Source organism: Triturus cristatus, chromosome 3_1 (assembly GCF_964204655.1).
Source record: "Triturus cristatus chromosome 3_1, aTriCri1.1, whole genome shotgun sequence".
Lineage (NCBI taxonomy): Eukaryota > Metazoa > Chordata > Amphibia > Caudata > Salamandridae > Triturus > Triturus cristatus.
Window position 1 is genome coordinate 913,926,502 of NC_140583.1, and position 24,706 is coordinate 913,951,207.

Genomic DNA, 24,706 nt, shown 5'->3' on the forward strand with positions numbered 1-24,706 from the left:
CGGCTGCAAATGCATTCTGCCTATAAACTTTTTAAATGGTGGTTATTTGTTGGGTGTCTCCTCTGTTGGTGAACCCTAATACCACATTGTAGCATGCTTAAATTGTCTTTTCCATATGCATGCACCAACTAAGGTTCTGGTCAAAGCGCATGTCTAAATAATTGAAATGATCTAACATTTCTAGTAGTTCACCATTTATTTTCAACTATATTTTTAAAGCTAGCACAGTTTTCATCATCATGATCTCAGTTTTATTCACATTGATAACAATGTATTTGCTCCTACAATACATAAAGAATTTATCAACCATAACATGCATAGAGTTTTCTGTCAGGGACAATGAAACGGTATCATCTGCATATAGCAAAAAAGATACGTTAATATTAAGCAGCTTGGGGGCATCGAAGCTGAACTCCTCCAGTTGGGCATTAACATAATTTATAAACAAAAGGATGGCATTCCGTCACCATATTTCCAGTGTGAAGACCTCTGATTGCTAATAGCAGAAATGGGTCGATTCCCAGATAAGAAAGAGTACTTCAAAGTTTAGTTCCACACACCAAGTCAAATGCTGACTTTAGATCAACAAATGATTTGTCCTGTTCTCTTTTTAGGCTTTTTCTGCATTAAACTTTCTGCTAGCACCAGGCCGCCTCTCCGGAGGCAGCTGTGCACTCTCTAGAAATGCTGTGAATTGAATATTGAATTGAATGTCAAGTACAATGGGTTTTTCTTAATAGCAGCATACATAGCATATATAAAGCCTAGGTGCAATGCCTGTTCTATAATTCCAAACCCCTTTCTAAGTCCCGCTGGACAATTGGTTAAAATATTATTTGCAGCTCAAACTGGTTGTCGTTTAAGAGGACCCGCTCCAAACTTTTCACCACTCCGTCCAGTAGAGAGGTAAGCCTATAATTTGCCGGATTGCTGTGCCAGGACATCGGGATACAGTTTAATTTCAGTGCTTCATTATAAATGTTGGTGATTATATCTTCCCAGTATTCTGGAGCTTCTCAAAAGAAATCTACAGGAGCCAGATCTGAGCCTGGGACTTTGTTGGCCTTTTGTTCTCATATTGCTCTTACCACCTCGGTGCGGGGGAAGAATGCCCAGGCTGGTTGCTACTTCCTTGTTGCCTGGGCTTATAATTTCTTGCTTGGGCCAATCTGTATCAGGCTCCTGGTTATACAGTTGTTTAAAGTGAGAAACACTGACATTCTCTCCAATGTAGTGCTTTATGTTCTGATGTTCTTCATTATAGCCTGCTATTACCATATTCCAAAAACATCTAGCGCCATTCGATTTTACAGTACCAAGGAGGTTGAACCAGAGTATAGATTGAGCTGCTAACTTTTTTCTTAATAATAATTTCTTATAGTTTCTTCTCAAGTCCAAGAACTATGCTTAAACAATAGCCGAGCGCCACTGTTTCCCAAATGTAAACGAGAGTGCTTTTTATGTGCTGGACAATCTTTGCCGAATGCGTCAAATAAGTTGTTTCCTTGTTTGTTTTTCCCCTCGGGTAATTCATTGTTGTCCAGGCATAAACATTATGAGTCTCTGATTGCCACCATACAAAGTACTGCCGGCTAAACAGTCAAACAGGCTGAATGTGAAACCTATTACATAGGGCCAGGTACCCGCTCTGCAATGTCATTGTTTTATTGTGTATAAAGATGTACGGTCCTCCCGGGAACTCAGAAACGGCTGTGGCAGCCGCCACAGGAGCTATGAATTGGCCTTGGGCAAAACTTATATTTACATTCCATTCTATTTCCAAACGAAATGATGATTCACAGGCCAAGCGTGAAATAAAATGAGCATGTAACATCATTATTTTAATAGATTTTTATATGTTTCGACGTGCTGCCAGGAATTAGAAACTCTTCATTAAGAAGACGCCATTGAAGCCTTTTCAGCACATCTTTATAACTCTTTCATATTTTGGTTTCTTTTCAGTGCAGATATGGATCCAGACAGATCCTAGATCGAGCAGCTATTTCTGAGGCAGATCTGGGATTCAACTGACCCAGTAAAATATACTGAAATTGTCCTGCTGTAATTTACCAACACCGGGACACAATTCAGCAGCACCCACATGTTGTGTGGTTTCTGCTCGGAGGAGGAGCTTCCTGCAGGTGCTGAGAGGGTTTTTCGATTTTAACTTCCAGCTGGGCACAAAACAAAGGCCTGGTTTAAAGGGCCTTCAGCCCTCTTTTTTTAAGTATCATCCTGGCTGGGAGCCATCTGGAGTCTAATACCTAGAGAATTATGCAATGGAAGGAAACAAAGCCTACACCTTATCACTTCAAAGGTACTTAAGAGAAACTATGATTTGAAGGCTTTTTGACTTTGTTCAACCCTTCATGTAAGAGATGTGCATTCACCATAAGAATTACCAATGTTTCTGTGTGCATAAGTATTGATTTGAATGTCACTTACTAATTTATTTTGTATTTAATTCTCATATAGCACTACTCATCCATGTGTACTTTGTCAGTGTGCTTTACACCAAGCACAGAGAGACAAACCATACAGGTGTGTGAATCAAAGTACAGGAAATGTTACATAAGACAATGAGGGTTATATGGTGTAGTAGTCTCATATTGGCTGTACTTGTAGCCATCTTATATTGAGTGCGTCGTCAGGAGAAACGCAAAGTAAGGAAATGTTACCCAGTGATTGGGGTTTTCTGTACCAAGAAGTCTTTGTTACTACCAAGAGGCCTAAAGGAACCCTTATGCGCAAACTTACCAGAGCAACGGATTGAGAAGAAAAAAAATAAGGGTCTAAACTCATGACCTGCAGTTTGCATGTAGCTCCTTGATGCTGATTCATAGATCACTGTGCTATATCAAAAAGATTGCAATTTATTAACTGGAAGTAACAAAATGATCTATGTCAAAAGCAGTCACCCACTTACCCATCTACATAAAATTCACATCTGTGATCTGCATGCTAAGCGATGTGCTTTGCAGCCAAGCACAGTAACCCTCTATGCTTCCTTGTACTTCAAAACTGTGACTGTACAAAACACAGAATTCTCCCATAACTGCATTAACCACCAGAGTTATCTTACTATTATTATAAGTCCCTGAAAATGCAGCCTCTATGTGACCAATTAGCTACGCAACAACAGATTTACTGTCATGTTTGTCCTTGTCGACAATTTGTTTGCTACAGATTTGTTTTAAATAAATAAATAGATAGACTGCCACAGTCTGCCGTCCATCACTCCTCCCCTCGCGACTCAACCCCCCTTTCCTAAACCGCAAACTGACCCCCAATTTATGAGATCCTGAAGTAAATGATTCCAATTTCAGCACGGTTTCTTTAATCATATACCCTTAGTCTTTCCTATCAAACCTACTGGCCCTGAGTTTGTGTACGTTTTTTTTTCAAATTCGCCATTGCAGTGTTCCTGGCACTGTGACAAAAAAGGACAGGCTTTGTCTTGCGTGACCCCATCGGCGACCTTTGCTTTGTCTGTTTTGTCGTTAAGGTAAAAAAGGAAAACAACTGTTTCTGTGTTTGTTGCTCTGCGCTGCTCTGGTGGTGCTGTCCCCAGTCATGACCTCCTTTTGTTGTATAGAGAGGGTTCCCTTGTGTGGGGCCTTCCCTGCTGTGTTCATTCAGTTATTTGTGGCACGGCCCGTGCCGACTGGACTGGCCCCAATTTGTTTTGTAAAAGTGCATTGCATCATTTCTAAAGCACTTTCTGCCCCTGACAAGGAAGGAAAGTGCTTTAGTTCTTTTGGGTTAGTTTGGTAGTACTCTAATTCTGACGGGAATTGATAACATGGGAAATGTTTTATCGGTGCGTTGTGGAATGTATTGTGTGACAAAGTATGGCGTTTTGTTTGACGAAAGACCAATGTTCTCGTTTTGTTTTCTAACTGTTTAAATTTTGCAGAATGGTTCGACACGATGCATTTTGTTCTGAAAATAATAAATGCCTCTCAAAACACACGACACTGGAACATCTTTATGGGGTGAAGTCTTTAAGTTGGCAGAGTTGAGCAGTCCAGAGCACGAGGGGCCGGGCGAGCTGTGTGGTGACGTTTTAGGCTGCGTTCAGTCATTTGGGCGAGCTCAGTACTATAATGTGAGCTAGGCTTTGGAGCACGTAGTAGTAGATCCGGTCTGTGTTTTAAAAAAAAAAGGGAAAAAAAAGAAGGTTTCGGGGTGCTAGTAGTAACGCCAGGCTGGCTATTGCAAAGTCGTACTATTTGTGCCCACCCCCATCGAACAGAGGTGCCTCGCTCCCGTTCTAGCAGTGCATAGGTGCAGGGCCAGTCTGCTCAGTACGGCATGGCCCTTTAAGGCCTGTGTACATGGCCAGGGGATGTCGACAGAGGTTGTGCACGGATCGCCCTGTAAACTGCACTCCGGGCACCCCCTCCCTGCTCTCTTCGGGCTGCAGCAGAAAGAGGAGATGGCTGTACTCTGGAATGTCTGGTATGCCAGCCAGACGAAACCATTCTCGTGAGCGGGGGTGTTGGACCACAGGACATCCCTTCGCAGGACAAGGGGGCTCCTGCAAGGAGAGCTTGGGTGGTAGTTTACGCGCTTTGGCCTTGACCTCAACGACTGGAGGCCTGACAAGGGGGCTTGTTGCACAGGAGGGGCCGGGCTGGAGTCCTTAATTGGCGCATCCCCCTGCCCCCAGGCGCTGGATGGTGTGGCAGTGGGGAAGTCAGAGCAGATCAATGAAGTGACTTTCATTGCCAGTGTTGTACAGTATTTGGTGTCCCAGATAATTCGTGCACCCACTGCACTGCCATTCAGCTGACGTCGGAAAATAACTCCTCACATGTGGAAACTGTGAGAAGTAGTAGATCTAATCCCAGAGCTTGTACCAGAAGAAACATTATTCCTCAAGATACCAACTATTCTACAACACACTTAAGCTTGAATCAGCGCTTTGAAACCCTGCTTGGTGAAGTTCGCGCCCTATGAAACAGCAAGCGAATACATAATAAAAATGCTAGGACTGTGCATTTAATCTGAAGCTTGCCCGTAGTTGTAGTGTTTAAACCTTTGAGCAAGAAGAGAACGGCGTAAAAGTGAGAAATACAGAACTTGAAACGTAAAGTGACAGAAAAGTAACTGAGACCTCGATACAATGAGGGAGTAGAAAGATGAAAAATAATGAAACAGGAAAATACAACAAAATAGAAAAAATAAAGGATGGTGGAAAGAAGTAGAGAATATGAGAAGGCAGGCAGGAGAGAGGTTGCCAGAAACTGAAAACGTTTTGGTTTGTCCCAGTGTAAAGTGTTATAGCTGTTCATTAACAGACGCTGTGCAGGTAAAGCAAGAGTGGCTGTTTGAATGCATACCACATGTATACATTGGAACTAAGTAACTGTGTGCCGTGTGTGATGGCTGTCACTCCTCTCGTTCTAACCTACACATTGCATCCTGGGACTTTCTCACCAAACACTGAAAATATATGCTTCTGAAGAACCTTAAGAAAATGTTGTTGGCTTAAAAAGCCAGATTTGGCAGACATGAAGGTCACTTGACAGCTAAGGGAGTGGTTGAATTGAGCTCGCGCAGAGTGGGTGCAGCAAGGGCCGCAGTAGTCAATTCCACTTTTACACAGAATAGTTACATTCAGAGTTTATAGTTACAAACCTGAAGGTGAACTGGAAAGTTGCTTATTTCGGCAAGTTCTGGAAACACACGTTTAATTGAATGTGAAAATAAAAAAAATGTTAGTTCACAACTACCCTTGGGTTTAGGGGTGGCGTACATACCAATATTTGGGACGCAGGAAGAGGTTGATCATAGCAAAATAATTGGAGGGATTTATTTTCCCCATTGACTTGTATTGAAAAAGGGGCAATTTCAGGCAAGAGAAAGCTAAATTAGAAGCGATTTCTAGAGCCAAAAATCAGGAGTCACTCTCCTGAATCCGATTTTTTGGCAAGTATGGAGTTGTGGCTCCAGTTGCTTTGTTTGCTAAGGGAGGCAGTTGTGGACAGCCACTGGAGTTTATTCATTAGAGAATGGGCTATCTCCAAGTACTAGGTGCTAGCATCATCCAGTTGGGAGCCTCTTGGGGCAGTAACAGCCATGTACCCAGGGCCGGCTTTAGTGTTGGTAGCGCCCTGTTCGACAATCATTTTTGGCACCTCCACATCCCATGACCACCTTCTCAGATTCTCTCACTATTATCGAGCAAAAGTGCCCCTCATCTCTCCAATCATAAGTTATTGCTAAACAGAGCGCCCCCTTGAGGTCAGCACCCCCTCCACAGGTCAGCACCCAGTGCGGCCTTACCGGTCGCACTACCCTAAAGCCAGCCCTGCATGTACCTACCCTTGATTGAAAGACAAAATATTTTATGTAAAATTCTAATGTGATTAGTACATACGGAGACAGTGGCTGCAACTTGTATAGACATAGCAAGCTGGGAGTCTGTCTTCATAGCCAAACTTTTTAATTCAACCATGAGCTTACCATTGCTTGTGATGCTGTCTGAAACCGTAGTAAAGGCCCACATGGGGCATGGTTTTCCTTCCACACTACAGAGATAACATGTAGTTCTGAATCTATAATGGTATAAAGTTGACCACAACTCCAAGAATGCAAAGAAAAATAGCTGGATTGGTTGAGGTACTAACACGTAGACCCAAGAAACTCAAGAACTCGGACTTTTAGAATGGTGGGATTTTGAAGACACTTTTCACACACAATGACCACTTGGTAGACGAAGAAAAGTGCTTTTCCAGCAAAAGGCACATCAAGATCCCCAACAGCTGGTTTTACCTCATAAAACTTTATAGAAGCAACTTTTTATCACACCAGGCAGAACCAATACAAAGAAAGCGCCCTTTTGCAAAGGAAGAACACCTTTGCAGTTGCTGCCACTTTGACCTCTATTATTTTTAGGCCCCATGGAATACCTAAAGCAGCAGATCCCTAACCTGTGGTCTGTGGACCCCTGGTGGTCCATGGGGGTCAGCGACTACTTAGAAAGTTAAATCCTAATAACAAATGAATAAAGTGTACATAAATAAAGGCGCACATTTTTTTTTTTAAACGAGCTATAAATGTGAAGAAATTTCAAACTGCATGTTAAAAATGAAGTTATTATCCTCAGATTGAATTGCGGGAACAATGCAAGTGCACTATAAAGGCTGTAGTGTAGATGGGTGGCCTCAATTGAAAAGATCTAATCTTCCCTGTAAAAATGTTTTTTTTTGTGTGTGTATTAAATTAAATATATAATCATTTGTGTACTTTTTTGAGAAATGCATGTTTCTGTATTTGTGTGTTTTGTTTTGAGTTTCAAGTCTTAGCACCTGCTTAGACCAGGGTCCCATTCTCCCAGTAGTGAGTCAGTGGAGGTCCCCGAATTCCAATAATTATTGAGAGGGACCCCAATGCCTGTAATGATTAGGAGGGAGTCCACAGAAGTGAAAGGTTAAGAACCCCTGTGGCCCTAACGCAAGAGAGCACGTATCACCCTAAGAGGCGCGTGCACAGTAGGAGCACTTCGGATCGGCGTGCCGCTGCTATGTCTGGTTGCGCCGAGGCGGGGTCCAGACACTCCTTTCGGTAAAGGGCGGGACTAACACGGAGCTCTGGTGACGAGCCAGCTCTGAGGGGCGCTCAGCCAATGGCGCGCGAGCAGGGCGGAGCCCCGGAGACGGCCGAAGGGCAGGGGCTACGGGACTGTATGGGATACCTAATATTGCTCAGGCTCGGACTCCTGCGCCGCCGTCCTGCCCCGCCCGTGCACCGCCGCCGCTCCCGCAGGCCGGCTCCGCCGCCCACCTCAGGCCCCGCCGGAGCCGCAGAAAGTTAGCAGGCTGGAAGTTGTCAGCCTGTCCCTGCTCAGGAGCCCCTGGCCGCGCCGCCCCCGCCCGCCCATCGGGAGCCGAGGACCCAGCGCTCCAGGAATGATTGTCCCCAACAGCAGCTACCCGGTGAGGAGCGGCTATCGGAAGCAGGTGAGAGGCCCCGCGGGGGTAGGGTCCCCGCCCGGCCCGTGCAGGAGCGGGCTCTGGAATTCACTCACGATCACTCCCACTGATGCAGACTCCACCCTCCCTCAGCGCGGGGCGCACAAGGGGAGGCCCCGGTCGCCTGCAGGGAGCCACGGGGCAGGGCTGCAGCCTCTGGCAGTGCAGCGAGACCTGGCCTAGCAGCGGGCGGCTCACGGGTGGGGTCAGTGGCGGCTACAGGGCGGGATCCACAATACACAAGAGGCTCAAGTTAATATTCATGCGGCCCATGTATTAAGTACGGCAGTCTCTGGATTGGGACAGTCACCGGGCACTCAGATCAGTCAGCCACACAGGGGAGTCCACAAAGTACCGGCAGTCACATCCATGTCTCAATAGTTGTAAGTCTTAAAATCAGCTCTTTTCTTATTCTCGTGAGTTTAAACTGCGCCAGAGGTGCGCGCGGGGGGGGGGGGGGTGATATCGGCAGTAAAGCCCCTTCTTGCTGTTGTGATGACAGTTCCTGGTAAAGTCTGCTACAGACCCCAGCGCTGCCCAAACTGAACTGGCTCCCAACTGTGCCGGTTAGGTCGTGTAAATTCGGCGTGGGAGGCCAAATGGGACTGGAGCTCTGCCAACGCAACCCTGGCAAACAGCAACGCGGGACTGAGGCGTATTACCGCCATGGCATGCTTGCAACGACTTACAAAGTTGGAAACCGCCTGTAAGGCCTTTCTAGTCCTACAGCTAGCTGCATCACATGGGCGTGGTGCAGTGTCATCGGCCGTCCAGGCCCCTCTTCTCCTACTCGGACTCTAGCAGAGTTCCGGTCTACTGCCTCCCCCTCCCTCCCTTAATGATAGTCGCGCGCCTTATCTCTCTGACTGGTAGAGAAGGGATGAAACAGCAAAGAGAGCTCTGTACCTGCCCTTGAATTAGTGTCCTGGCACTGCTGAAAGATGTCACTGGCACTCTTGATTGTGACCCTGTGCTGGAGGTGGTCTCCTCCGTGTATCCAAGTAGGGCTTTGTGAAGAAACAAGGGTACTGCGATGGAATGGAAAAGCGTGACTTGGTAACCTACTTGCACCTGGTATTTCATAGCAGAACGCAGGACCTGCTCTCTAGTGCTTCTGCGACAGCGTACCGAAGGGCAAATAGTAGTGCAGTAGAGGCAGATCGCGATAAAATGCTAAAGTTCTGCCCTTGTCCCCCAAAAAATGGGCGTGGCTGCATGCCTGCCTCAGGCCTGTTGTAGCTACACCCCACATTCAGAGCAGGGCAGCTGTGCACTACGGCTATTAGCGGGTGGGGGCGGGGCTCACACAATCCCCATGACACCGCCTGGAAAAGCCTGTAAGCTGCTGAGTGCTCTGTATGGGAGAGCCTTGACTGTACCGAGGGCAGGGCCCAGCATCATGGACACAAATCGAAACCAAAACTGCGTTATCCTTTCACCCACAAACTGGAGATTGGGGACGAGGTTGGGTACTGCTCACTCCGTGAATCTGCTGGACGTATTACAATGATATATTAGAAGCTGCCCTGCAACGCTTCCACACTTGTACCGACGGGTAAACGTGTACAGAGATGCCGTACAACCTGTGCCAAGAGAAACGATAGTGATGCCGTCTTACTTGGAGAGGTTACAGGCAGTTTTGAAATTGATGTCCGGTGTTGTTCATGTTACTGCAGCGTTGATAAAACTATTTTTTCATAAAACCGCAATCTGCCTACACTTTGTCTTAAATCATGTGTGTCTTGGCCATCGGCTGTGCCCTTAGTTGGATATGGCTGACATTCTGGCTGCATTGGTGGTTTTGCCAATGGGTGGAAGTGAAACATTCAGTATATGTTTGTGTGTTTGGGTACTGATTGATATGTAGATAGTTGGTTTGCTATATTGCTGTCCGTTTTGAATAAAACATTTACAGTTAATTAATTGTTTGTGCCTGGGTGTTAATGGATTTTATAGTCTTGGAAGCCCTATTCCTAGAAGGAGATGGGGGATGGTCTTTTCTTTTTGCACGTTATGCTCTGGTGTTTGTGTCCAGTGCTAAACTTGGATTGTGTTGTTTATAAATTAATACAGTACTGGTTGTGTTCTTTTACTTGGATGAATTCTATTGTGTGTGTCCTTTTCTGCAGGGTTCATTCTACGGGTGTTGTTGAGGAAAGGTTGAGCTTGAGTCAATTTATCGTGCTTTGCCGGCCGTGGTGATTGGTCCCATTATATATAGTCCGGTAGGTAGGAACATTGGGATGGATGGATTCTATTTTGTATGGGCTGCTGATTGTGTCCAACATTAGAGTTGTATTCCAATGTGCACGAGCTAGTGGCTGTGAGATTTTGCTGGGATTGCTTCATATGTGAGTCTAATGTGTGTGGCCATTGAAAGAGACGGATTCCATTGTGTGTATGGTCTGGTGTGTATGATTGAGAAGTGGATTTTCGTTCTTTTGTGATTACTTTGCCTATGGGTGGCAATGGATTCCAGTGTGTGAAGAGCTGTTCGGTCCAGCGGCTGCAGGCTGGGACCAGCAGTTTGGCGTAGACGGATGCTCTGCGTTTTCTAACCATCTCCATGTTTCTTCACCCCTCCCCCCACACCCGTGCTTTTCTCACGGGGTCAGGGCTCGCGTTGATCTTGCAGTTGGTGTTTGCTTTGGGAGTTACCGGCGGTGTCAGGGGAGAGGCACAGACAGGAACCTGCTCGCAGATAATGTGTGGGAATGACTCTTGATAAATGCTGTTGATTGTCATTCGGTCTCGTGTGGCGAACACAGGCGGGCAGCGGATCTGCAGCCTCTGATTAGCTGCGCTACCCGGAAGGAGCCTAATATCTGAACAGGCGTTTATTTTTGTGGATCCCAAAAACGCGTTTCAAGGTGTTGCTTTCATGTGGATCTTGAGTGCTTAAAGGGAGCGACGACTGTAGATCCTGGGATTCTACGCGGGCTGCGCCTGCTTTGATAGTATGGGCTTAGACTAATTAAAACCTGAATCACAATGGCCCCTTGTGTGAGGCCCGTCGCCTGCTCGCGCTCACCCCTCGCCCATTGATGGTGATTCTAGTGGGGAGGTTAAGCTGTCTCCCCCTCCCCAGCAGATGTAGTCATAGAGGGTGCTTTTCTGTAGCTCAGTGTGATGTCTATTACTTGGGGTGTTCGTAGCGTGCGAGATAGCAAGTCAATAGCTAGTCTTTTAGAGTTATTTCATGCAATTGCTATGTGTTTTATTCATCATTGCTGTTTTTATATCGAATTGTATTCATGGTGTGTTACGTGCTTTTTATGGCATTTTACCGAAATAAAGACGCAGTGACTATGACTGGTCTGTAAGATGCCCCCAGCGCGCGCCGTTGACGCGGGTGGGCTGCTCTCCTCACGGCGAGGCTCTGTGTGGAGAGTGGGTGCAGGCCGAGGATGCAGCCGAGGTCTGTTTTTCCATGGATGCGTGCTGTTCGAGAGGACGGTGGTGCGGCGAGAGCTGTGCACCTTCTGTAGGATGTTCGTAGGGCTGTGTAAGGTTGGCTGCACGCCAGTGCAAGCATCTCTCAGGGCTGTGTACCCCAGTGCAAGCTTCTCGCAGGTCTGGGTACCACAGTGCAAGCTTCTCACAGGGCTGTGCAGCTGTGTGTAGAGATGGCTGTACGGAGAGAGGTGTATACTTATCTGCCGGGGGTTGATGGGACTGCGACCATGTATGCATCTTATCTTGTTCGTAGTGCTGTGTTCGACAGTGCAGTCTGCTGACCAGAGCGCTGCATGGCGAGAGCTCTGTAGTACTGCTTCACAGGCCGCCTCACCGCCGGGAAGAGCCGCATGACCCCTCTGCAGGCGCTAGCATGTACGGTGGAAGGGCGAGGCCTGTGCGGATGTGGCTCCCCGGCCTCTGCGCCGCCCTGATAAGGTCTCCTTGCCTCCATCGAGCACGTCACTGCTCTCAAATGAACCCACCATATCTGCTTTATTATATGGAGGGCGTGACGCGGCTAGAAGGCATCCTTTGAAGCGCTTGCTTGCGTCTGTAGGGTCGCACTCTCACGGCGTTACCTCGGAGCTCTCCAGTATCTCGGACCCACGCGTGAGCAGGTCATGGCTTGCAGTCCTGTTTCGCCTAAGTACCGGAACGGATAGCGGAAAACCAGGATTGTAAGGCACACTCACTCGCACATGGACCTAGGGAATTTGATACCGTTTAAATTCAGCTGTTTGGCTGCTGGGTGCGTTTTTTAGTTGTCTAAAAAAAATGATGCACGTGCATATAAATAAATTGTATACCGTGATTATGTAGCGCGACAGGGTACATCTAGTCTGGTTGAATGCAGCTTCGGCCTTTGTGCTGCCCTCAAGTGATCTTACATTGGGTGAGGCATGTTTCCTGCGTACATTGAACACACCGCGCCGATAGGGGCGAATTCGTTTTCTGCTTGAAGGGCGGGGCCTGGTTACTCCTTTCTCTGCCAGTGAATAATATATGTCCGGAAAAGACTGTGCATTGTTGGGCTGCGGCCTTTCCCTTTCCTTGGAGTCATGTGGTTATTACTGCTGCTTTTAGCCGAATGACTTTCCGTCTCTTCCCTTCTGCAGGCGCCGGGCCACAGGGGCCGAGGCGGGGCCTGGTGCAGCCCCAGCCCTTCCCGGACTCTCCCATGCAGCAGCAGCTGCCTTTGAAACTCTGTGTTTGTATATGCAGTCCAGAGTCGGTTTATCGCACAGCAGTGTATGCCCACTCCTCCCCCAGCCCCGCGCTGCGCTTCTCTTCCAGAGAGGAGAGTTTGCGTTCACTCAAAGCTTCTCGCCCTGCTGTTTATCAGGGGCAATTACAGCATCATCTGGACAGGTTCAGGAGAGGTCAACCCCCCCCCCCCCCCCCCCCCCCCCCAACAAAACAAAACCGATAGGCTCCTCGTGACTTGTCATGGGGAGCGGTGCAATGGAAAGTGAACGGGGTAGATACTAACTTGCTTTTTGATAAAAAGTGTTCCCATATGTCATTTGTCTAGCGTACAGTTTTTTTTATAGACCTAATAGTCTAACCGTGCTTTCTTCGCACGTTATTTACGCCCAGTAAAGCCTTTTGAAGCTGTGATTTTTTTTTTTTTTAGGCTGGCAGCAGTCAGATGCGCGCTCCTGCCCCAAGATTAAAGGGGCTGCGGAATGCGGACATTCCTCAGCCCGCCGCTTCACGGGAGACTCCGCGGGGCTCTCCTGGGCCAATTACCACCTCCAGGAGGGACTCGGGGTTGTCAGGCGCAACGGTCCTTCTTAATTAAAGGCCACATAGCTTCTCCAAACTCAGGGAAAAGATAACCCAAGCAGTTTATAACCAAGAAGCCACTCGCCCCATCTCTGTTGTCAATACACAGCCACAGAGTAAAATGCTTTTTTGTGCAGCCTCTTGTGGTATTTTCTTAAAGCAGATGAAAAATAACATCCCATTTATTCACTGTGAAGTTTTTGCTACAGCGCTGTAGACCTTGGACGAGTGACAGTGCGCTTTAAAATAAAGGGTCACAAGATAAGAAACTGCACAGCGTCTGGACGCGATAGAGAAGTGACACAAATGCATAAGTGCGAGCTATACTATACATGTTTGTGGCTGGCTTCATTGCAGCCACCAGGCATTTAAAACATGCATATGTTTGGAGTCTGCTTTGATTAAGCGCATCTACAGAACAGCAGTACAAAGGTGTACAAAAGACGGTGCTTCCCAAACATTTTAGAACCACGACCCACTTTTTAGAACGTCAATCTTTTATGAACTTTAATGGAGATGTGATTGGGTGATTTTTATTTTTTTAAGGTACCTGAAGCGTCGCGTGGTCGCGCATTGCCATTTACAGACAGCACATTTTCCATTGAAGTGGGCAGTAACTTTGCACAGCCGTGCAGTTTTACAGATAAAACTGTATAGCACTCAAGTGATAATGTGTTTAAATTGGGGTTCTGTGAATACTTATCATTTGTGCATTACCAAATAAAATGTCTTGTGTTTTGCTTTGATCCTTTTAAAGTCTGTTTCTGGCAAATTTCAGAACTACAAAAAAGTGCTTCATTTTTGCTCTCCTAATTGCTGAATGTGTACAAAAAAAGACCTCCTTCAGCCTTTCCATTCGCACTTCCTGTACTCCAGTAAGATTGTCGCATAATTCACTTTAAAACCCCCCTTCCACTTTTGCAGCCAGAGAAAGAACTGTAAACGTCAACCCCATGTTAAAATATTAAGCAGTAATTTGTCAGAAGGTATTTGACCTTCACTTTGAGGCACTGCAAATGTGACAAGATAAACACAGAATTTAAAGGTATCTTTATTTACTGCTCTGACTTTCTGGTCCCACCAAATCTGCTCACGATAGACCCACAGTTTGGGAAACACTGATGTAAGATCTATGCAGTCGTAATAAGCAGTAGGTGTGTTAAGGCTTTGAGTGGGCTGAAAAACTTGGGTGGGGGGAGGGTTCTCTCATAGGGGCGGGCCGATGTAATTAAGGGCGTGGCTTAAAACACTTGAGCAAAAATCTGTGCTTAGCATAGTGTGCCACTGACTGGTGTTTTGCTGCTTCTGTCATTGCATCCAGATATATAATACAAGAAACATTACTCCTACAACAAGCTAGGACTGTTGGCTTTGTCAATGGTTGTTAGTTGCGTAAGCTAAATAAGCAACAACTATGACTTCATTGCATATAATTAAGGCTCCCTGTTTTCCATTTTACAGATAAATACAGATAGAAAACCATTTATTTTCTTGTCTGTATTTATTTTTAAATGTGGATAAAAACAGAAATTGGGTGCTTTGAGTGATTATAAATACACTTTGACATGAGTGCCAGGCAAATAACTGTGTGGGATTGATACGTAAAGGTGTTAAAAATGAAAGGTATTTTAGTAAAGAAACTTAAACAGCAGGAGATATGCACAAGGCTGATAATGAAATGTACATATTTGCATGTAAGTGCATTGATTTATCTTCTGCGGGTGCTCATATCAGTAAAACCTAGCAGACATTCAAGCATGACTGCATATTTATTGGGTAAATAAATGTGGAAATATACAAGTTTCAGCTTTATTTTTTTCACAATACCCATAATAAATATGGATAAATACAGACGGAAATGACCAAAAAAAAATACCGTAAGGCCAGGAGCCCTCCATTTAATATTGCAAATGCGTCTGTTCTGAAATGATGTGACTGACAGTACTAGACGGAGTATCCTCGAAGTGACATCAAAGGCTGCGAAGGGAGTTACTGCTGTAGAGTTAAGATTTTGTTCTTCACCCTGACGGTGAGGGCAAAAATGTAGAGCCCAACATGGGCCCGTCTCAACACCTACTTTTTAGAACTACTAGGTGCTGAACACCGGCAAGACCCGCTCCACTTACAGCCCTGAGTTGTGGGAAAGCGCATGCGATTAGTACGTAAAGGAGATGTTGTTCTGGCTTGAAGTTGTGCATGGTGATGGATACATATCAAACTGTATACAGTTGAAATGAGCATTAACTCGGCGATGGGAAGGATGTCTAGCGTGAACACAGTCTGCGTTGTTGGGAGATGCTCTTTGTAATTAAAATAGATGTCCCACTCCTTGAGTGTGTCTGTGGTGCTAACGCTTTAAAACCATGCTTCTGAGTTCAACTGGTATAACAGTTGGAATTGTGTTTATTCCATTATTTCACAGCTCAGAAGAGAAACGTGTGGCAATATTACATATTTTTGTAAGGCTGTCGTTGGTGGCTGTAGTAGGGATTTCATTTGAACAGCTGCAAATAGTTTCCATTTCATTCAGTAGCTGTGGAAGGTGCCTTTTTCACCACTAATGTACAGGTTGGGTGAGGTCTGTACTTATTATGTCTTCTGAGTATTAGGTTCCTAATAGCAGTCATTGGTTTTACCTGGTATTTTTTATTTAGCTATTAAAGTTTGTCACTCTACCTGCTGGGCATATACAGAGCAATCGCCAAAACAAATACATTGCACCTGAAACCAGAATAAATCAATTGTAACTGGTCAACTTGAAGTTCTGATTGGGACGCAGATTAGTAGATCCATGCCAGCTCTCACTTTAAGCAATGACAAAGGGTACTTTCTAAACAGATACAAATGGTGATTATTTTTTCCACAGTAATTGTGGCATCCCTTGTCACTAAAAAGTCACACACAGATTCTACAGATGCAAAACATTGCACATTTTGCACAAAGAAGACAGTCCACGAGACATCCGTGTTTAGTACTTAAAGTTCAAAACCTCAAACACGTACACCGAGTATGCCTTTTCAGTTCTCTAGTGACAGACCAGGTATGCAAAGGTTTCATTTACATGGGCCAACAGCCTGCCAGATGTTTTATTGTGGTGTTGTCATGGCAGCATCAAAGAAAGTTTACTTCTGGAAACTCCTTGACAATTCACAGAAAACCAATACAAAATATGCACTTGGCATTTTTGCGATGTTTGCTCGAACTGGGTTGGTATAAGCATCACAGCCTCCTATGTGAAGCCCTTATCCTGTTCCGGCTTTAAAGTCAGCAACACGTTGCATTCTGGGGCTTGTAGATCAGCACATAACATTATAACTGTAGGCTCAAAAGTCCGAACATTCTGTGGCTTAAAAAGCCTGGAACTCATGGAGGTGTCACAAATGATAGTGGGAATCTTGGCAAGCTACTTTTTTGTTCACAGGACTGAAATCGAATTCTTGGTCCCAGCACTGGGCGTGGTGTCTGTGTGGTTTGGCTGCTTGTGTCGGATTCCGTGGTATGTATTCACCCTCACTTGTGCCCCTGTACAGTTCCCCTCCCATTTCTGTCCTTCTACAGCCCCTCCCTGCCTTCCTCGTGCTCTCAGATGGATGAAGTGTGCATGCCACTGGAGTGAGTCGATTTACGTACTTGGTTGAATTCCCTCAGATTAACTGGGCGGCCTAAGCAGTGATTCACTGCCGAGCCCTGTGTGTTGACTGACACGCCGTTTGATCCTGCTATCTGACTCTCTTCCGACTCTTTCTCTGTACCCCTGTAATTTGGTTACAATTTTGGTTTGGAGGTTTGACATCCACTCCAATAAATGTAAAACTTATTTAGTGTGGGAGAAAGCCAAATTCTGGAGGCAGCTGCTAAATAGCCATGTTTACTTTGTTTTGCGCCTCTATGCGGATATGCCATTGGTTTTATGCTTTGTAGCTGTGGCTGCATTTGGATGTTGACTTTCAAAGCCGTTTATATTTATGTTTTATTACTATAGGCCACCTCCTGTACATGCTTAATGGAACGTTGAAATAATTTGGGAAGTTTATTGCCCGTAATTAACAGCACATAGCTTTTTAAAAAAACAGTTTTCATTAATATCAATCTTAGTATTACTTTTTATATTTCTCGAGAATGCCCAATAAAATGTATTTTCATCTATAATTTCTCTGGAAGTTGCTTTCGTGCTAAGGTTACCTATTATCATATAAACCTCAAAACCGGAAGTGGCATCAAGGGATTGCAGGACATAGTCTTTGGAGTGTCATGTAAATGGTAACAATTGTAATTCATTGAACAGTACCTTACTTACTAACAGAATACAAGTTCCAAAATCGAACATCTGAATTTGGTGAGCTGCTGGTACCTGAGCCTGCAAAACGTGCGAGCTCTGACAACTTTGTATGTATTGGGCAGAGTTTTCCTCCCGCCCCTGGCAAACTTTCCCAGTTCCTCCGATGTCGCTGGTTTCAATTAGTTTCTCTTCCTTCCCGCCTCCAGCTCTGAATAGTTGTAGCAGATGTTGGGAGTCTGGGCTTCAGAGCTCTCTCTTCTTAAAGGATCAAGGAAAGGAGCATTTGTAGGGGAAGCTGTCGGAGTGTACCCATGAAGCAGGTGGCCTGAACTGAAGTCCCTGCTAGTCCTTGGTTGGCGTTGTGGGGTGACCATCCTGCCTACTAGTGGGTAGTCGTTATTGGAGCCCCTTTCAGTTAGCTGAGAATGCGATTTTGCATCTGCTGTAAGTTTTAAGTTTATTTTAAATTTTGATATAGACCTCAACTGAGGTCAACAAATATACAAATACAGTTTTTAAAACATTTCACATGATACTCATAGCGTCAACTTTAGACATTTATAATGTTAACATCACTTCATCATTGCATCTGCTTTAAGGATTACCGCTTAGCCCCTCGTTTTGATTCAGTGGATTTTGGCGAGGGGATACGCGAGGGTCTGAATTCCTGATTCTAGCTGAAATTCCCACTCCAAAATCAACCAATTACTCTTATTCTTCACAGAATAGAGATTAGTCTCACAGACCCAGAGTTTTGAAGGCATTTTCTGTGTGTTTTTCCCTGACTCCGGCAGTTAATGCCTGCTGTGTGCTGGAGGAAAGTGCCTGTGGGGGCCAGGGAACCGGACACGCCTGTACCTGGGGAAGAGGGTGGGATTCATTGACTGCTCCACGTGTGCTGCTAGGGGTGTCATGAGGGGCCAGACTGTGCTGCTGGCAGCAACCTCAACCCTCACCCTACAGGGGGAGGTGTCTCTGGACCCAGAATTTTCAGGTCTGAAGTTTTGTTTCAGCATCTACGTACTTGGAATTGGTGGAATTACACCCCGGGTCAACTCTGTAGGTGAAATCCAGAAACTCGTTGTGAGAGGCCTTGAACGTAAGGTGTGGCTTAAGTATTTGTCTTGATTCACTTGGCTACCTGCCTTCAGTTCAGCTGTGAGATGAACATCTCTGCGTGGCCAGTGTCCTTGCTGTGCCATAGTTCGTCTTTTTTCCTTGAGGTGTGTTGTGGTTGGCTCCTATCTTGAACAACATAGCAAGGCTTGGCAATGCAGCACCCACTTTGAGAATACAGAGGCGCTCCTTTATGATAGTGTGACTTTGATGTCTCTTGTGGTTTGATGGGGAATAGGGGCCCAGCTCTTCAAGGCAAGCGTAAGAATCTTCGCCAAAATGCGGTGTATGGAAGCACTTGAATCTAATCTATATGTAGAAGGACCTCCTCACGACCTACATAAATTCATCTTTGGCTAACATAGCTCGATGGGATTTCCCTTGCTGAAACAATCATTCAATCATTCAATACAACAAAGATACATTTTTTGATGTCTTTATTTATTGCAGTTTCTTTTCTTTGGTTGAGACATAGAACTTTTTCTTAACCATGTTTTCTGCATCTGTGCTTTGTTGCCCAGGCTTTGTATCATGGCATTGGCTGGTGCAGACCCACCAGATGTTGGTACGCCAACTCGCAACATTCACTACCTAAGCTTTGGAATGTGCAGCCGTTTCACATCAGATTTGAGCGGGGTCGCAAGCATAGCTTGTCTGCACTGCCTGTGGCCCTGTGCCAAGAGCCTGGCAGGTTGTGGTGTGTGCTGTAGCACAGCTCTGATGCTTTAAGTGCTGCTCGCTGTTTTTTTTTTTTTTTACACTGTAATGATTCACCGTTTATAGGGCGGCATTTTTTTAACGCTCAATATAATGGACGAATTGCAGCTGGAAAACGCATGCTACAATTGCAACACCAGGGTCTCTTGAAAGCGAGACTTCTGCTGGTCCTTTTTCAATGTCTTGGCTCGTTACATCTTTACACACTGCCTTTATTTCAGGTTATGGATAAGACAGTAAAACGTGCATTGATATGACGGTCGCATATTTGAATCTCCGCAATCTCCATCTCAGCCTTTCTTCCTTCTGAAGTCGGTAAATTGATTGCATCTAACTTCGCTAAGAGAAACACCTTTTATTTAAAGCACTTAGGGCCAGATGTATGACCGTTTTTGCGGTCGCAAAGGAAAAATCGTCCAGTTTTCGACTGCTGAAAAGGGTTGTAGCATGTACAAACCCTAATTTGTGAGTCGGTAACCTATTTCCGTCTCGCAAAAAAGGGTTAGCGAGTCGCAGTGGGATGTATGATTTGTTTTGTGACCGCAAATGCGGTCGCAAAACAATCAGTTACCACCAGTCTCAAATTGGTGGTAAGCTAGTCACAAACAGGAAGGGGTCCCCAGGGGGCCCCTTCCCCATTGTGTCTGGCAACGAAAATAAAGAAAACTTTTTGTTTTTTTCTTTTAAAAGTATCCCCTTTACCTTTAAGGAAAACGGGCTGCATTTGGAAAAAAAGTTGCTTTATTTAAAAAGCAAACACAGACCTCGTGGTCTGCTGTACCCAGCAAGCCACGTCCCTGTGATTGTAGCCGTTTCCCAATGGTTCGCACATTGCGACCTGCTTCATGAATATTGATAAGGCAGGTCATTTGTGACCCTATTGGAAATCGCTAAATGTGTCTGAGACTCTTGACTACATTTTGCTTTGCGAGTCGCACAAAGCGCAATTTGTGACCCCAAAAAACCGGAATGGTTGTGCACCTGGCCCCTAGACACTACAGAAATGGAGTGCGACGATCTGCACAAAAGCAAATTGTGATTTCGAAACTGCCTGTTGTTTGAGATTGGTTTCAAGCTTTTTATTGGCATTGCATTGTAGAGACAGGCTTATTTCTACTCCTGTTAGTAATGTTACACGGTACATATGTGTAATAAGGGCGTCCTTCTGTGTGCTCATTATTTATTTTCTGTAGCGTGGGCCGCCATTTTATAAACTGAGAGGAAACGTGAGCATCTGTGGTTTCAATATAATTCTCGCCTGATGAAGGGTTAACACTTTAAAGGCCCATTCCTCTCTTTTCTGCCGCGTAAGCATTACTGCGGACGCAAATTGCCCCCATGGGCAGGGGGGATGTCGACGAGAAACTATAGTCGAGATTTAAGTCGTCACGTTACATCCGGTCTTTCTACAGTTTTAGGTTTCAAGAAGATGAAAAAAAAATCAGAAAGGTGTTTGTGATTTATAAGGAGTAAACGGGGTATTTAACTTACTCCGGGCTGAAACATATTAAACGCGATGTCTGTCTTAATATCCTTCTAGATTTATAAAAAAAAAAGTTAAGTACAGTCTCGATGTTTGCCTAATATTTACTTTGTACACGAATGACCTGAAACGCTTTGAATGAAAATATTAGGAACCTTCTGCAACCGTCAAAATATCCGCCTCTTCGTCTGTGCACAGCTAGCCTTCGAGCGTTGCCATCTGTTTAAACACAAGATAATGACATAGCTTCCTGTGTTTCAAGGTGAACAGGAAACAAAGTATAAAAAAAACCGGATTCCTTGGTTTTACATGACTGTTTTCATGAACATTAAAATTGGTAGTGTTAGGTCTGCTGGGTGTGTGTGTCTGTGTCTGTGTATGTATGTATATATATGGTCCCACTGCGTGAAAACAACCAACTAATCACCGCTAATGTAATAGGCACATTATTCACAAAACACAGCTAGGCTCTCTGTCCTGTTAGTTCTGATTGGTTTAGAGCTGCAAAATGCCCGGTCTTAACTCGCCCAACAGTAATTTCAGTACAAATTATCCTTGTGTTTTCCTCGTTTATGTCCAACAAAGCATATGCCGAAGTCCAGAATCGCACACTAAATTATGCGGGTCACGGACACACAAAATGTAATGCACCCTCCTATTAATTTTTTTGTCTGTGCTCCAAGATAAAATTTGGTTCTCTGGAGAACATTTCTTGTAAACTGAATTAGTGTCCCTGTATCTGAAAACTGCACCTTTTGCATAAAGCAGAGCAGTCTTTCTTTGTTGATATGAACCAACAATTTTTACATAGCACCAGTTACATTACATGAGGACACACATTAATTTTTGTTAGGCACTGGGAGATTAAGTGATTTGCCCACAATCACAGGATGTTCAGCGTCATTACCGAGACTCGAACGCAGTTCCCCGGGTCGAGCGCCCTAGCCGTTCGGCCAACTCCTCTCCCCAATAAAATCTTGTCTCCTACCAATTTGATGTTCTGACTGTGAGTTCGGATACTTGTTTCCTTACTTCAAGTATGTGCTACACACATAAAGGGAGTGCACGACCTGAAAATCATTTTGTAGAGGCCATCAAAGATAGATGTGTATTTCAATCCGCTATTCTTCCGTCTTCTCTTTACACAGTCATAGGAGATGTTAGCCCAGCCAACGCATTTCGTCCCTTACATTGGACTTCATCAGGGAATAATCCATAGAAATGTTACAATATGCACAGCACTTGCTATTTCCAGTTATCATTCTAGTTTGCACCTTGATATGGTTTTCTAGTGCTTCATCTCTCATGTTTTGATTACTTGTTCGATGAGTTATCATTTGGTCATATTGCTAATGATTTAAATTGTCTGTTACAAGGAGTGTTCTGCCTCAGTTTATCAGCCAAATTGAGATTTCTTTCTATCTTTAATTATTAAGCGCACAAATCATTCCCAAGGGGATCTCTTGGCCCCTGAGCAGCCCACACAGGTCACACTTTAATGGAGGTGTTCGAGATCATATACCCAGGTTTTCACAGATTTCTTAAGAGGATATGTCTGAACAGGAACGTGAATGAAGGGGTAGTGGAGTCCAATATTTGGGGGCAAAAAAAGAAAGTGTGTCCTGTTCCTAACTATATGAATACGCTGAGGGCGTAAAAGTAGTAGCTTTCTGGATCTGAGGGTGCCAGCCAGAATGTATGGCTGCAACTTATTTCTGAGATTTGATTTGAAGATCAGTTAGTCAAAGGCATAAACCCTCCAGCACAGACATCACCCCGTAATATCAAATGGCTACTGTTGTATGTGGCACTCTACAGCCTACATACAGAGTGGACATCTGCCACTTGCTGTGTGCCAGAGACTTTAGCCAAAACATCACCTCCTTCGTAATATCTGATAGCAACATTGGGGCCTATTGTTGCTAGCCGCACTCCAGAACTGCCTATAAAATAACAAGACAAAGCACTCTCTTGCAGCATGGCCTGAGAATAAAACTACCCCCTCGTTCAATAGCACTGCTAACATACTTTACCACACTGTTAAGTTTACAATATTTTCTGGGAGACAAAAAGGATACAGGGCACCCTTCTGGATCTGGTAGACAGCTTTTTCTCTCTGTTAGAAAAAAACATTTCAAGATGTCCTTCTAGGTTACCTTTTTAATGTAGACACAGCTCGTGCTCTCTCTTCTTGAGCTAATGCTGGACCTGCCCAGTAAATAATCGTTTCCGGTATTTGGCTTAAAAGCTTGATTGATAAACCGGAAGTTTCGCCCGCCATGTTTTCTTTGGGCCTCAAATCACCTACAGTATAGTTATATCAGGTTTTGGCAGCCATCAATTTTCTCTCTCACTAGTTACAAGTGGAAGAGAGGCACATGTTACTTTGTTATTTTGTATAAATACACTGGCATAAATGCTTTCAAATAAAGTAACAAAATAACACCACTTCGAAATGTATCAGTAGGGGAAAGGTGGCGGCTGCCAAGTGTTGTCTTTCAGTTGATAAAGTTAGAAAAAAGTTTTCCACAAATATTTTGGAAAATATAAAATGTCTGCATATTCCTGAGATATTGAATTGTGAGCTTTTCCGTTCCCTGAAAACGATGTGTTGTAACTCTTCAATTTGCTACATTAACAACAGTATAGCTCTTAGGGTTTAAGCAAGACAAATTGCTGCCTAAGATCACTTTGGCAAGACTGGGTTGTAGTATCGCTATTTTCTTTACTCAATAGGTTGCTGTTTTCCTCTTCTCTGTTGGTTGGTAATTAGAGTTCCATTAAAGATGGTCAGAGCGGCAAACAAAATTGTAACGAAGAACACGTTGTTTACCGACTACTAATAGGCAGGGCCCCTGGAATTATGCAGCAGGAGAGTAAATTATGCAGCCAGAAATGGCAAATTATGCGGCGTTATGCTGCACGTTTTACTTGGTTATTTTGTACTTTTTACACTTGTTAGCACTGTCTTGGCATTGGATGTACCTCATTATTACCAATTTAACACCCGACTATAGCAATAAGCAACAGAAAGGTGACCAGACTAACGGGCTTCCACTGGGCGACAACACGTGCCACTGCTTTTTGTTTTTTATAGTAACTTTTGAACCGCTTGACCTAGAAAAAAAAACTTGTTAAAAATATACTGTTTATGCAGCAGATGATGGATTATGTGGCGCATGCGACAAATTTATAACTATTCAAAATCGCTTCAATCGCATAATTCCAGTGGCCCTGCTAATAGGTCTTTCCTTAAGTACTTTCTTTTGACCCACATTCCCCATATCATTTTACCTGCTCTAGTGTAGTAGTACCTTGGTGCTCAAAGTAGGGTTGTGGGGTGTGCTGGGCATTTTATATAAATATAACCTCTTTGCAGTCAACCCTTCTTTTTATTTAATTTTTTTTTTTTAACTTCTTGAAGTTCTGCCTCATCAGGCACAGTGGGGAATGTAGGGGTACTTCGCCATGCTTGGCAAATACTTTTGCTCTGCTGAAATCTTTTATTAGTACAAATATGTTTGTGCAAAATTAAATCTGAAGTGCCAGATTTACATTTGTCTGTTCTTGATATTGCATAGAGCAGCTTTATTTGTGTCAACAGCCTTATGGAATAATTAAAATCTTAATGAAAAACACACACATACAAACAGAGGGCCCTTAGGTTAGCTCCCTTCTTCAATTGCTTTGTTCGGGAATATTTCACATTTTACTTCCACATGCTACAGCATAGAGCAGTAGTTCATCCCACTTCAGCAATTGACTCTCTAGCACTGTGAGTTAATAGATTTTTGGTTGATCACGTGCACATCAGACCAAAAAATTAGTGCATTTTAGTACCAGAGTTGGTGGGCCAAACTTGCTAATGAATTTTTTTTCTTTCCGTTC

The 24,706-nt window shown here is 44.5% G+C and overlaps 1 protein-coding gene across 9 annotated transcripts in view; it reads left to right on the forward strand.

Moving 5' to 3' along the window:
* RBMS1 (RNA binding motif single stranded interacting protein 1) overlaps positions 1–24,706 on the forward strand; it is a 592,904-nt gene that overhangs the window by 349,082 nt on the left and 219,116 nt on the right. Inside the window, exon 1 of one of the 9 annotated variants that reach the window (XM_085645460.1) lies at positions 7,660–7,967. The exons of 4 other annotated variants lie outside the window; for them this stretch is intronic. In XM_085645460.1, the coding sequence (XP_085501586.1) occupies positions 7,917–7,967 (51 nt within the window). In that variant the 5' untranslated portion in view covers positions 7,660–7,916. Of the gene's footprint in view, positions 1–7,659; positions 7,968–8,245; positions 8,363–24,706 lie in introns of those variants that run through there. 4 more of the 9 variants (XM_085645459.1, XM_085645458.1, XM_085645457.1 and 1 more) reach the window with 4 other exon arrangements.